Source organism: Bufo gargarizans, chromosome 3 (genome assembly GCF_014858855.1).
Source record: "Bufo gargarizans isolate SCDJY-AF-19 chromosome 3, ASM1485885v1, whole genome shotgun sequence".
Lineage (NCBI taxonomy): Eukaryota > Metazoa > Chordata > Amphibia > Anura > Bufonidae > Bufo > Bufo gargarizans.
The window spans coordinates 354836034-354850813 of NC_058082.1; the positions used below are offsets into that span (position 1 = coordinate 354836034).

Below are 14780 nucleotides of genomic sequence, written 5' to 3' on the forward strand. Positions count from 1 at the left end.
AGGAAGTGCAGGGAGAAGCCGCTATACAGTATATAGGGACAGGCATTGCTCGCAGCGGCTGGTTCATTAGTCAGCACACCAGGAGTGCAGGGGGAAAGCTCACTAGCAGCGCTGGCTAGTGAGCAAACACATTGTATAAGTTCATATTTCATAAAAGGGGGAATGTATACTTAATTGAAATTTACCAGGCTCCTGTCCCTACCAGGCTGTGAGGGTGCAAGGCAGGCAAAAAATGGTAAACTGCACTATAACAGGCTACATAATTAAAGCTGAGAAACGGAGCAAGATTATGCCACAGAAGAGATGTGTTTGTAGTAGTTTTATTTAATAGAAGACAGTCCAAAATATTGTTAACTTATTTAAAAACTTTATTTTGTTACAATTCTGAAAGCTCCTGATCTCATTCATACAGCAGGGTAAAATACATGGTGAAAAATCAGAAACAACTGATAGGATAAGGAAAAAAAAAAAAAAAAAGTCAATTTCTACAAAAAATTAAAAATAAAAATTCTGCAGCATAATGGGATTTGGCAAAAACCTCAATGAAGAGTGAACTTTTTTTGCCAGTGAAAACTGCGGACTGCCACATATTTGTCCTGCAGCAATAAGCACTGTATTATTGTGCACAAGGAGAGTCCTCCACAGCCACTTTTTGCAGTAGCTTTCTCCTCTGACCTTCGCATAGAATATACCACCCCTTTAAATGACAAATTCAAGAACCTGTAAAAACAAAGAGACGAATGAAGAACTGGTGTAACAAAATTAGAACATACTATGTACAATGTCTCACATCAGGTCTTAGACAACATTTCAGCATTTAAGGCAGAGTGCCAAGCTAAACCAATTTAAAATGGATACCAGAACTAAAAAGTTGAACTATTTGGAGGGAATTAATCAATGTTGCAGTTAGGGGCTTTACAACTTTTTGGGGCCATCTGCACATACATTTTGTGACGTAATCAGCAGTGTGCATTCCAGCGCCACCTACAGATTTGGAGTGAAAATTTGGCCAGAATTTCAGTGTACATCACTTTTGTGACACATTTATGAAGTGCTTCCACTCTTCTGTGAAGGCTTGCTACAAGATTTTGGTGTGTTTGAGAAGGTTTGCCCATTCAGACAGAAGAGAATTTGTGATGTCTGACACTGATGTTGGAAGAGAGGGCCTGGAATACGATCTCTGTTCTAGTTCATCCCAAAGGTGTTCAAGAGGATGGAGTTCATTGCTCCATATGGATTAGTCATGTTCTTCCGCACCAAACTCTGCTTTGTGCACAGGAGTACAGTCACACTGGAACACAAAAAAAAAAAAAAAAAAAAAAAAGAAGTCTTCCCCAAACTGTTCCCACAAAGTCTGAAGTATACAATTAATTGTCCATTGTATGCCGACATATTCAAGGGTTAATCTGGGAAATATTGAGGACCTATAAACATCATCAATATTAATTCCCGAATAAGCTCTTTAAGAATTCCAGTGAAATTAGGGGCTTAGGCCCACCCCTGAAATATAAATCTCACAGCAATATAGCTCTTCCACCAAACTTTACAGTTGGCACAATGCTGTCACACAGGTAACGTTCTCCAAGCATTTGCCAAATACAGACTCGTCCATCACACTGCCAGATAGCAAAGTGTGGTTTTGTCACACCACAGAACATATTTCCATTTTTTACAGAGCACTCTTCCAGCATTCAGTGGGATTGTGCTTTACACCACTCTATCCAGTGCTTGGTGATGTAAGGCTTACATTAAGTTGCTCAGCTATGAAAACCTGCTGGCTAACAGGAGGTTAATACCAGAGGTTATTGAGTCAGCAGAGCGTTGGTGCCTCAGCACTCGGTGACCCGATTCTATAACTTTACCTGGTCCGAGTTGCTGTGGTTCTTATACGCTTCTACTTTGCAATAATGACATCCATAGCTGATCATGAAACATCTAGGAGGGAAGAAATGTAATGGCTTGTTGCAGAGTTCTTTATAATGAAACAAAAATTTCACAATGTATAGCCTACATGGCTAGATGCTGGATGTTATACACCTGTGGAAATGGGACTGAATGGAACAGCTGAATTCAATGATTAACCCTTAGGATACCAGAGTTTTTTGTTTTTGCGTTTTCATCTCTTCCCCATCTTCCTTGAGCCATAACTTTTTTATTTTTCCGTTCACATAGCTGTATGAGGGCTTGTTTTTTTGTGGGACAAGTTACAATTTCTAATGCTACCATTAATATGGCATACAATTTAGTGGGAAGAAAAACAATTCCCCCAGTGTATTACAGGTTTTGTCCCCACGGCGTTCCCTTTGCGGCAAAACTGATTCTCTGGGTCAGTACGATTACAACGATACCACATATGTTTAGGGTTTTTTATGTCTAAATTGTGTAAAAATACATTTTAAACAATATTGTGACCCCCCCCCCCCCCAATAACTTTTTTGTATAGTTATATCTACTAAGCTGTGTAGACGAAGGTACGCCGAAACGCGCGTTGGGGTTGGTGCCATCCTGGAGGAGACACAGCATGGGTAATTGTCCAATGTTCATTATATTTATTAGCTTTTTGCACATGCATTTTAATGAATGAGAATCATGTTGAATACCAATGGACTTGCATCCGCTGTATGTCTCCTCCAGTGAGGTCGTGTTTTTTTTCTCCTGTTTTTAATCATGTCTGTATTTAATTATGTAATATACTGTGAGTTTTGTAATAAAGGATATAACTAGTATAAGCGGTCTGGCATTTTCTGTGTAGGATATATATATATATAATGGCTGCCATAGGCTTAATCAATTACTTAGACAAGTAATCATCCCTTGGTTGGGGCAAATATCGCATGTTGAAAGCTGTGTTGGGGCAAATTCTTTTGCAGGACAACCTGTAGTATTTATTTTACAATTTTCTACACCATCTTGGAATTTATGTGACTTTTTGATCACATTTTATAAAATTTTTGGGAGAAGGAATAAAAAATTAAAAAAGGCAAATTGGGCATTTTGACCCTTTTTTCTTTCACGCCATTTGCCATATTGAAAAAATATTTTTATGTTTTCGGACACGGTGATGCCCATAATATATTTAGTTTGTTTATGCATTTATTTTTAGTCTACAGAAAGGAAGTCGATTTAAACGTTAAGTTGTTTTACATTTTTTGTATATATAAAAAAAAAAAAATTCACTTTAAGATTTTGAAGCTTGTATTTGAGCCTACAAAAAAACTTTGTTTTTTATTCTGAACCCTTCTCTAAACCCATGATTTGTACAGAATTTCTCATTTATGTTGGCCTGCCACCTGCTGTCCAAAATAAGAATTCCAGCTTTAATACCCTGGGTCTCTTCAGAGAGACCCAGTGTATTGAATTCAATTACTGTGATCCTCATTGGCCGCAGATGATGCTGGTAAGAAGCCCGGAAGTGCGAGCTTTCAGGTTTTTCAACCTTTAGTCTCCATTCACACACCTGCAATTTCGTTCCACAAATTGCAGACCCATTCATTTCTATGGTTCAGCACGATGTGCTGCCTGGATACAGAATTGCGGACCCGCACTTCCGAGTCTGCAATTCAGTTTCCGGAAAAAATAGAACATGTCCTATTCTTGTCCGCAATTGCAGACAAGAATAGGCATATTCTATTAGTGCCGGTGATGTGCGGTCCACAAAATGCGGAACGCACATTGCCGTGTCAGTGTTTTGTGGATCCGCAACACGTTACGGACATATGAATGGACCCTTAGATGCAGCTATCTCACTTGATCACTGCATCTAAAAGGCTTAAATGACAGCTATCGGCATGTTTGCACTTCGCTCCAGCGCCATAACAAAAGGGTTAAGAGGAGTATCCCAATATGTTTTTCCATATAGTGTACGTGCTGTTTGTATGGGCTTTTTTTTTAGAGGCAATTTATGATGGATTTGTAAAAATATATGTGTCCCATTCAAGACACTTTAGAACTGAACTTGGCCCTACAAAAATAGGTTCCCCACTCATACCAGGTCTATACCTAAAAAAGGGTGGGGGCGTGGTTGGGGATGGGCTGACAGGCTTGTCTCAGTTATCATTTTCCACGCCTGTTTCAGGCGTAGAAAATGGTCTAAATTTAAGCCAGCTACACATTTGAAATTAACTGTCAGATCCACCTCCAGCGCAAGGGGTTATTAGGATCGGCGTCCAAAACACCGGTCATAAGTGACCCCCAAACTTTATCATATAACGTAGAGCATAGGTTGAAGTCTTTACCAATCTGACATAATGGGGCGTGAACCCATCTGCTTCAGCGTATTTACAGCTTCTGTGCAGAGCCATAATGTGGCCGCATGCACAAAGACCCCCATGTCAGGAAAGAAGATCCATTATGGAACATGAAGGATGTCTACCAGTGGCCAATTTGCAATTACAATTAAATTCATGAGAGGCCAAATCACAATTTTTCACATTTACTTTATATTTACCTGGAAATCATATTACTCTTGTATATTTGACTAGTCTTCGAGTTAATAATGTGTGTCACATCTATGAAAAAAAAAGCTTCTCATTTTAGTTTTAATAGGCAATTCTAGTATAAGTTTACTTTACTGAATGAGAGATTATGGCAAGTTTCTAAAAGTCTTACTTACCAGGGATTAACAGCAGCAAGTTTTAGGGAGAACTTCTTTTTGGCACTTGTAACAACTGTTCTCTTCACCTGCAACAGGGGACATGGAACAGCCTAAAACAAGTCTAACATTAAAAGGCTCTGCAGACTTGCTTTGCTTATTTCTTAGCACAATTTGCGTCATAAAAACCTTAGTTTCCAATTGCCATAAGAGGAAAATTTAGGAAGAGTTACTAGGATGAGCAGCTATAGGTGAGCAGAAAGTGACAGCACTGTCATGTTCCAGCCATACTTCCTATAGACATCGACTGTATCCTCTTGTATCATCATTTAGTCATCATTTGTTAGGCAGTAAAGAGGAGCAAGAATCGAAATGTTCATTTTCCTGTAACATACACTATTACCGTTAACCAAAGAAAACCAACTTGTTTTCAGAAATATGAGTTCAACATAGATATCTTTATTTCTTTCCAATGTGAGTACCTTAACATTATGTCAATTACTGTATTTTTCACTTTTTTAAGATGCACCTAGGTTTTAGAGGAGGACATTCAAAAAAAAAAAAAAAAAATTCATCTGACCTCAGATCAGACCGCTAAACTTTCAGACCTCAGATCAGAACCAAACCCCCAACTTTATTAGACCGCAGATCAGACCCCTCAACCCAATCCTCATCAGACCTCAGATCAGATATAAAATGAACTCACCTCTCCTGCTCTGGACCGCGCGCTCTTCTTGCACTCACCACTCCCTAATCATCTTCCAGGCCCTGTGCTGCACTGTAAAATGACGACACACAAAGTCAGGTCATAAGTGCATGCCTACGCGCACTACGTCCTGACACTACACGCAGTCAGGACACAATGCTGCGAGAGGCCCGGAAGAAGAGTAGGGAGCAGCAAGTACAGTCAGCACTAGCAGCATTACAGTCACCAATCCACATGCTTCCTGCGTACTAATGAACGCTTCTGCATATTTTTATGGAGATATGATCTTTAACAAGGTTCTCAGTGCTGTTGAAGGGTTTTTCATCATTTTGATACAGATTACCTATCCTCAGCTGTTTGAGAAGGCACCGATGCTCCTGTGAGGGCTGCAGCCTTCTCGCAGTTTACCAAGCACATTGCCGTAAGTGTATAGTGGCTGTGCTTGGTATACCGCTCAGTCCCATTAAAGTGAATGGGGCCGAGTATGATGCCAAGCACATCCACTATACAATATACAGCGCTCACAGGAGTGCTGGAGCCCTCAAACAGCTGATCGGCTGAGGTCCCAAGTGTCAGACTACCAAACAGAAACTGATGACCCATCCTGAGGATAGATGATCAGTATCAAAATCTCAGAAAACCCCTTAAAATAGATTAAATAGCCTGTTATCAGGAAATTCACTTTTAAGCCACGGTGCTCCTCCTGCTTCCTCTGCCAGTCATCCCCCTTCCCCCAAACCTCCCCGTTTACCAACATGGTCAGGCAAGTAACCAGGCCCCCATCAATCAAGGAGAGGGAAAGGCTGGCAGAGGAAGAAAAGTGCACCGAGTGGCTTCGGCCCACATTTGGTGCACTTAACTGCTCATATGCATATGGATGACAAGTTATTTTTCTGGGAAGAGAAGGAATTTAAAATGTTTCTTAATCTACTAAAGTATTGTGAAATGCAACATTTAGGGTCCATTCACACATCCGTGTGTTTTGCGGATCCACAAAACACAGACAGCGGCAATGAGCCTTCCGCATTTTACGGACCGCACATTGCCTGCACTAATAGAATATGCCTATTCTTGTCTGCAATTGCAGACAAGAATAGGACATGTCCTATTTTTTTCGGGAACGGAATTGCGGACCCGGAAGTGCAGGTCTGCAATTCCGTATACGGGCAGCACATCGTGCTTCCCCATAGAAATGAATGGGTCCGCAATTCCATTCTGCAAAATGCGGAACGAAATTTCTGACTTGTGAATGGACCCTTAAACGATGTTTAATATATGCAAAAGCAGAAATGTAAAGGGTGTCTTTCAAATGACTAAATGCAGCACAGCAAAGTGCAGGGGCAGAATAAGGTAGTCCTGTATAGTGCTCAAATTAACTAAAGTGGAAAGTAAGTGCACCAGCTGGTAGTTAGGGACATGAACTTGAAAATGTATTTTTCCCATTTCCTGTGTTGGGCTTCATCACCACGTTTGATTTCTTTGACCTCAAGAGTCTGGCTACTGTGGTGTGAATATGTTTTTCAGGAAAACCTTTCAAAGGGCATAAGCAGGAAAGACTATATTAGTTTAGTATGAGAAATGTTTAGCGTGTAATCATGAAGAAAGAGGTCTTACCAAGTAATCCATCTTCACTGAAAATGTAGTTTAGCAAACCCCCATTCATAGCATTCAGAGCAGATTCTCCTGATAGTTAGGTAAAAGAAGGAGTTAATACAAATAATCATGTTTTCCAACTCTACAGTATTCTCATATTAGACAAAACGTGGACAGTGTGAAAACCAATATTGGTAAACTTTTTTTTCAGTGTAGGTCTTAAAATGGTGTCTTTTTTGAATACATAGAAATTGACATAATTTGTGATTAGTTTTACTTCAGTTTTTCTAAAATTCCACAGATTAAAAGGAGAATTCAGGTAATGGAATTATCCCCTATCCAGTGGAAAACAGGAATTGGACAAGGTTGAAATTTAACATGCGACTTTTCTTTCCACTTCTTAAAATAATAATAAAATTAGCTGAGAGGCCTCCTTGGCCATTAGATAGTTGGCAGACTAGACTAAAATTTCAGGGTATACGTGGCTTTTTTACTAATGTGTATAGTTATCTTTATTATAACTGATTAAATAGATCTGGATATCTGCATAAGTGTTATGTCACGCTGCCAGCGTTCAAACTCTCTGAGCAGTAAAGAGTTCTTTCATTCTGGAAACTAGCGACATATCAAAATGTTTTGCCTCTATCCAAAAAGGTGCAACTTAATCTAGTCTCCTGGCGAACTTTATTTTTATAAATAGAGTGCACCTAAGCAGTGCTCAGAAATTTGCATCAGGCTTACATTGCATTTAGACTGTAAGAGTAACATAGCACACTTTACTACTCTATCCAGTAAAGAAAAAAATGGATGGATGTCAAAAGGGGGTAAAAACAGCTCTTAAATAGATTCTGTAGAAAGCAGAAGTCATGATGCCAACAGTGAACAGCTCTACACCTTCTACAGTACACGTGCCCACACATGGTCTGGTTACAGATCAGCGAAAAGGCTGCTGGAGACCGCGGCTATTGTCTTTCATCACCCAGGGACGTTTCTGGTAGGTACACATTTTCCCTGAAGTAAAGCATGAAATATTGCATGTGCCCACAAAAATCAATGGGCAACTATGTAATACATATTCATGCCAACAAATCTAATCACAGCCATTTTGCCTTAAAAAGTGTAACTAAACCTTTTAACAAACTTTGCATTAATCTTATAGTGTGTGTACATGAGGAATAACTATATCTGGTTACTATATGACTTGTATCTGGCATATTTAGCAGTTGTCCTCTGTGCATTCTGAATGTCTAGTTTGAAGTTCTCCCAGAGATGGTGGGTGGAGACCAGCTCCCACCCACTGCACACAGAAAGTAGAAGTTGCTTCCTAGCCTTCTCTTACTCACTTAGAAGCATCCCTAGTATGATGGAGGACATTATATAGAAGTTATGATCTGCATAGTTGCAAATAAAGCATGGGTGCTTAGATATAAACTTCCTATTCAGCTACAGCAGTCTGTATGTGCGCCTCTTCTGTCTCACTTCTGCTCCTACTCACTCCTCTCCTCTCTCTATAAACTTGTATTGGCATGTGTAACCTGATCCTTCTGCGGAGCTACTCCCATCCTGGATGGTTTTCAAACATATTTTAAAATGAAAAGCAATTAGCAAGTGTGTTAAGCAGCCAACATGAAATCTAGACATTTTAGCAAGTTTCCTGTGGTCGCTTGTATTATTAATTTATGCAAAAGTTGTGTGAAAAGTTAGTGACCATTTACTGGTATTCAAACAGCTGTATGGTATTTCATGAACACATATCGAGAGACTAAAGAAGCCCTTTCTGTCTATTTTTTTCCCCATGTAGAAGATTACATTTCCCTGAAATCAGAGAGCCCTTTGATAATGTATTCTCACAATTTAGGCTACTTTCACACTAGCGTTCGTCGGTCCGCTCGTGAGCTCCGTTTGAAGGGGCTCACGAGCGGACCCGAACGCTTCCGTCCAGCCCTGATGCAGTCTGAATGGATGCGGATCCGCTCAGACTGCATCAGTCTGGCGGCGTTCAGCCTCCGCTCCGCTCGCCTCCGCACGGACAGGCGGACAGCTGAACGCTGCTTGCAGCGTTCGGGTGTCCGCCTGGCCGTGCGGAGGCGTGCGGATCCGTCCAGACTTACAATGTAAGTCAATGGGGACGGATCCGTTTGAAGATGCCACAATATGGCTCAATCTTCAAGCGGATCCGTCCCCCATTGACTTTACATTGAAAGTCTGAACGGATCCGCCCGAGGCTATTTTCACACTTCGCTTTTATATGCCAAAATAATGCAGACGGATCCGTTCTGAACGGAGCCTCCGTCTGCATTATTATGATCGGATCCGTTCAGAACGGATCCGATCGAACGCTAGTGTGAAAGTAGCCTAACTTGTTTTCTTGAAGAGTATGTTTCGACCTATACATACTCCCATGAATATTGTGTTGTCCGTCATATTTTAGTTGTTGGTGCAAAACGAGTTTCTGTTCTTACTTCAACTGGGGGCAAAAAAAAGCTGCAGAGGGAACCAGCCATTCGTAGACTTGTGTTTTTTCCCCCCAAACTGGTGTATGTTACTCTCAGTCAAAACCATGTGCCACTCAGATTAGTACTCAATTGTCTGTGCAGTAGGAACACTAACAACCTAAATGCACTCTGGGATCTAATAATGCAAATTTTCATCATTTCTACTGGATTCAAAGTCTTGGCAAAACAGATACAAAAATGTCAAATCAAAAAGACTTTTGAATGAAGAATTGACTTCTCTAATTTGATCAACCGACAGTTTAGGTTGTATTTTTTTTTTTTTTATACAGGTTTCCTATGGCTACAATGCTAGAACAATATAATTAAACATGACCATAAATATATGTACATACACAAAACATCACAAGCTAGAAAATAATGAAACCAGACTAAGAAATAAAGTGATATTCTAGTGGCATACAGATCAGCGTCACAATATGCAAGTGAGCTTATCTGCCTGGAAACTGTTCATTCCAGTTCAGTGCTACAACGACAGCTGATATATGCCCTAAAATAGTGCACAAAATATCAGGAAGGGAAAAGGTTTTTCACATTTTTTGCAATTCTCTGTGAAGGGATAAATTCATACAAGTCACATTTGCAATATTTTCATTTGCCCCTGAAAATATCTCATTCAAATACAATCAAGACATTGATTTTTGTTGGAGGCCTTAAGTCCACTTCAGAATTAAGAAAGAAGTAGATTGCAGGTCAATTGATTTGCTTTTAGAACAATTTCAAAAGGATAATCATTTAATTCAGCTTCATGAATAAAATAACTTTATTTGCAAAAGGAAATTGCACAATCGCACAAAATTTAGAAGGAAGATTCGTGATGTAGATCTTGAAATAAGAATCCAAGCTCAGTATAGTTTTGAGATCTGTAAGCTGACTTTGTGTCCTCTGCTCAGACCTGTTTACAATACAAATTTGGTTTCCATACAGAATAAAAGAAGACAAAGTTGGTTTTATTGTGACTGCTTTAAATGAGTGATCAAATACATTTGGAAATCTGAACTGTCTATATAATACTGCTGGTTTTCTTGAAGATACGCAGACCAAGTTAAAAACTTAGTAAGGTACAACCATCCACTGTCTAATTTTAACGAGACAAAAAGTCAATAATTTCTCAAGATTTTCCCCTTTTTGAAAATATCAATTTTCATAAGATGTCAATTAAAACAATTCACATTAGAGAAAATATAACTAGATACAATTTATTTTAACTTGTGTCCATGATCGGCCTCTACTTTTATGTATTTTTTAACACAAGCAACTAATAATTTTTAAAGAAAAAGAAATGGTAAGAAAAAAAGTGAGGATTTTATCCATTATTCCTTTAATTCATTATTAGTACTAATATTCATTGTGGATGACTGCTTCGAGGACTAGTAACATGCATTTCAACTTACTAAGGGCAGGAGCACTAACTTAAAGGGATTCTGCTGACTCTTGCAAGTCCTATGAACTACAGTAATAAATCAAAAGATCACCTGCTACGAAGCTTAGATAAGTAATTTGTAGGTCAATACACACCACCGTTCCCCTCTGTGCACCTACAAATCAGCCATGGAATGCACAGAGACTTCTGCAGTCCTTTCTACTATGTGTACACAGAAATGAGTCCTCTCAATGCATTCGATTTGCAGACAGGTGATCAATACATGTATTACTGTAGTTTATACGGCTTGCAGGAGGTGATAGATTCCCTTTAAATGCTGTGAGTGAAAAACCCACCATCTTGAGGACATCCAATAAGGAGCACCTGGTGATAAAGAGGAGAGGAATGGGAATCTCCAATGAAAATGTTGATATAACCCTCATCTATTGAACAGAGTAGGATTGAAGAATTCAAATCTGAATGGTTTTGATGTTCATTTTCATATGAAAAATCTATTTTACGGATATCAATTGGAGCAAAACTAATTAACCTATTTGGAGGTCTAACACATCAGTCCTATTTCATTTTCCAAAATATATGTTAATAGATTTAGGGGCTTAGCGACATATATACAATTAATCTTATCACAGTAAGCCATTTCCTTTCCTGTAAGGAGACAACTTGTTTCATGACCTGTTCTGGGAACCCTAAAAGCCCACATATAATGAAATGCAAATTTGTGGCAGCACCTTAAAATGAGTAAACTGAATTTTAGTACAATACACTGGGTCTAATAGCTGAAAATTAAATCATGGGGAACTGGCATTGTTGCCTGTAGATAAAGTTCAGATTTGCAACAGATTTGTATTGGTTGCTGTGGGCAAGAAAGCTACTATTCTCTAAGGCCACTATATTTTCTTTGCCACATTTTATTCTTTGACACTTTGAATGCACTGAATTGTGTTACGCAACTTCAATATACATTTACATTTTGGATATACTCTCCAGAAACATCTTATAGCGAAGGGTCATTTTCAGACATATCATTTAGACACATCAGAATATACTATTGGAAGGAGTAAAGTGTCCTTTCCACTTCAACTTGGAGATCTGTGGACGTCCAAATTGTGTCAAGTGTCTTATGGAAATCATAAGAATTGTAAAAAATAAATAAAAATAAAATAAAATTAAAACACAACCCAGAGTACATCTGGCCCTACTTCATTTTACCAGTTATTGGGAGCTCAGCACAACCAAACCAATGACATCTCCTAACATGTCTCAGTGGAATGTCAGAAGAGGTCTTTGGTCATTAGATGAGTTTCCCTTCCCTTTTGAGGAATCTTTGGTTATTTGGCTGAGGTTGTGTTTCAAAGCTTTTTAATGTGTTGGACATTGTCTCACAGGGTGAATACCTCTAACTTGTGCCTTCTGGAGGACAGCTAAACATATATAGGATGTTTTAACATGAACCTTGTTTTCAAGTCAATGCAGTGCAGGGCAAGCTTCAGCTTGTACAATTTCTCATCCGTTTTTATACATGTTTCGCTCTGAAATTTATTGCTCTGAAGAACTAGTCAAAGTAACTTCAAGTTCAAATAAAATGCAGTAACTAAAGAAAAGTGAAAATGGGAGTTTAAGCCACCTCTTCTGTACCTCAAAAAATTCAACCCTAGTCATATGAGCAACATGGGTATGCTATGAGACAACACCACTGGAGCACAATTTCATGTCCTTGAGTATCCACGTTCAGCTGTTGCGTATCTATTTTGTCAAATTTTTTTGTTTCGTTTTTGAAACACAGATTTGATCACTCACATATGCAGTCCATCTTAAATTGTGTTTGTTTCAAGAATCACAACTCAGATTTTTTTTTTTCTTTTGCTCTTTTTAATAGGATACAACCAAGTTTGGAAAAGGATGAGGTTGTTTGCAGTTGAATTTTGAATTTTATTATAATTTTTTTTTTTTGTGAAGAGTTTTATTGAAATTGCACATGAACAAGTAAACGGGAAAATACAATCACAGAACATTTTGCAGAGGCTTCATGAGCCAAAGCGAAACAATTTGGTAGGGCATCTTTTTCCCTTCCAAAAAATGTGAAATTATAACAATAAAAATACAAATTAACTAAGCCTAGAAAGTCATAACAGCAAATACACAAAATCCTAAAATGTTTAATTATAAAGACGACTTTTAAAATTACTAAAGACTTCAAATACTGTTTACATTTATGTACAAAAGAATGCTACTGCAGATACATTAAAAGGTAAAGGAAATATTGCCAGTAATCCTGCATTTCTGCACAAATTACTTTGTCCTAACCTAAAATCTTCTTCACCTTATACGCCAATATAAAAAAAAAAAAAAAAAAAAAAAAATCAATACAATAAAAACAACAGTATCTGCTATGTTACGGGCAACTAAAACATAAATCAAATTAACTGCCAAGGGTGGAGAAACCATAGAATCACAATCTAGAATCAAGAAACATAAGCCAAAATGGTAACATCTGGAACAAAAAGGAACCATTGGAACAATAGTATTGTATTACAGAGTTCCCTTCAAGCTTGGTTCTCACCACGGCTTAAATGCTAAGTGAAAGCCCCATTTATATTTCCATGACTGTACCAGAGCATAATTGGAGTGCACCAATGTTAATGAAAAAATAATATGAAAGCTATTTACAATATAGCAAAGAAACAAGTACAAGAATTACAGGAAACTGATGAAGCCTGTGTGTGTGAGTGTACGGAAATGTAGTCGTTTGAAAAATCAAACATTCTAAGTGTTGCCTTTCCTATTTCCACTGCTGACCATAAGAATCCTGATAAAACTCTTGGTTGTCATTACTGTAACCATAGTTACCAGTATAATCACCACCTTGCTGTAATGGCTGTTGCGCTATGGGCTGGGTTCCCCAATTCTGCTGATTGTTGGTCTGGCGACGCTTGGAGTCTGGCTGGCTGTACCCATCTGCCTTTCTTTTTCCACCAACATTCCCACCTCTACTTCCACGGTTACGAGAGTTGCGACCTCGGGACTGCTGCGAAGGCCCACCTCTTCCACCTCTGGATCCTCTAGGAGGGCCCATGGGGGAACCTCTTTGTACATAACTGGAGCGCCCTCCACGCTGAGGAGGAGCTGATCTGCCTCTAGGTGGTGGAGGCCCACCTCTACCACCTCTTCCTCCTCGCCCACGCACAGGGTATGCATCATCATAACCATAGTATGGATCATCGTAGCCACCACGGTAGTCATGATAATCATAGGAGTAATAATCATCATAGTAATCTTCATAGCCATAATAATCTTGCGGATATGAATAGCCACCTCTGCCTCCACGGCCCCTGCCTCTGCCTAGAGATGGCATTCGAGGAGGGGGATAATAGTAATAATCATCATACCTAAGAATATAAACGAAGCATAAACATGTGCATGATCAAGGTAGCAAATTTTAAGAAAATAATTGCAATGCAGATCTATTTACTGACATTAAGAACGAGGATATTAAACTGTACTGAACTCTTTAGTAAGAGCCAACCAAATCAGAACTAAGCCAATATGCCAAATTAAAAAAACATTGTAGCTAAAAGGGGTTGTGACCGGCACTGATGGGTGGGCTTTAGTGCTGCCCTAGCGTGTAAAACGGTAAAGCCCTCCCATCAGAGCTGGTGAAGTCACCAAACACACTGCTGGGCAGAAGCCTCCGACCGGCAGTCTTTTATTGTAAATAAAAGAGCCCTTCCCTGTGCGATCCAGTGCAGGGCAAGATGCTATCAGGGGCGCTGTCTGGGTGAAATTATGGGTATGTCCGGGTTCAGCTCTGAACCCGGACAACCCCTTTAAACTACTATGTCTGATCGGGTGGTAGGCCCATACTTACTCAGCTAATGTGAAACTTCCATAGAACTGAATAGAAGTAGATGTGCATGCCCAGCCACCTTTCCATTTGCAGCAGCTGTGAGATGGTGGTCAGGGTGCCACCATTCGCAATACAGGTGCAGATCTCAG

The 14780-nt window shown here is 39.2% G+C and overlaps 1 protein-coding gene and 1 long non-coding RNA gene across 3 annotated transcripts in view; both read right to left on the reverse strand.

Moving 5' to 3' along the window:
* Window positions 1-392: 392 nt before the first annotated feature.
* LOC122933066 lies at window positions 393-6337 on the reverse strand. 2 transcript variants are annotated; one of them, XR_006388377.1, is made up of 4 exons: window positions 4613-6337; window positions 4448-4508; window positions 1863-1935; window positions 393-720 (listed from the first exon to the last, which is right to left on the reverse strand). It is a non-coding gene; the product is annotated as an uncharacterized LOC122933066 (long non-coding RNA). The 2 variants fall into 2 exon arrangements; XR_006388378.1 differs by having other exon boundaries at window positions 393-1291.
* A 6296-nt stretch (window positions 6338-12633) lies between these two features.
* Window positions 12634-14780, reverse strand: part of LOC122933065 (heterogeneous nuclear ribonucleoprotein R) — a 49755-nt gene continuing 47608 nt past the window's right edge. The window contains exon 9 of the mRNA XM_044287814.1: window positions 12634-14173. Coding sequence (XP_044143749.1) covers window positions 13567-14173 — 607 coding nt within the window. The 3' untranslated portion in view covers window positions 12634-13566. The remainder of the gene's footprint in view (window positions 14174-14780) is intronic.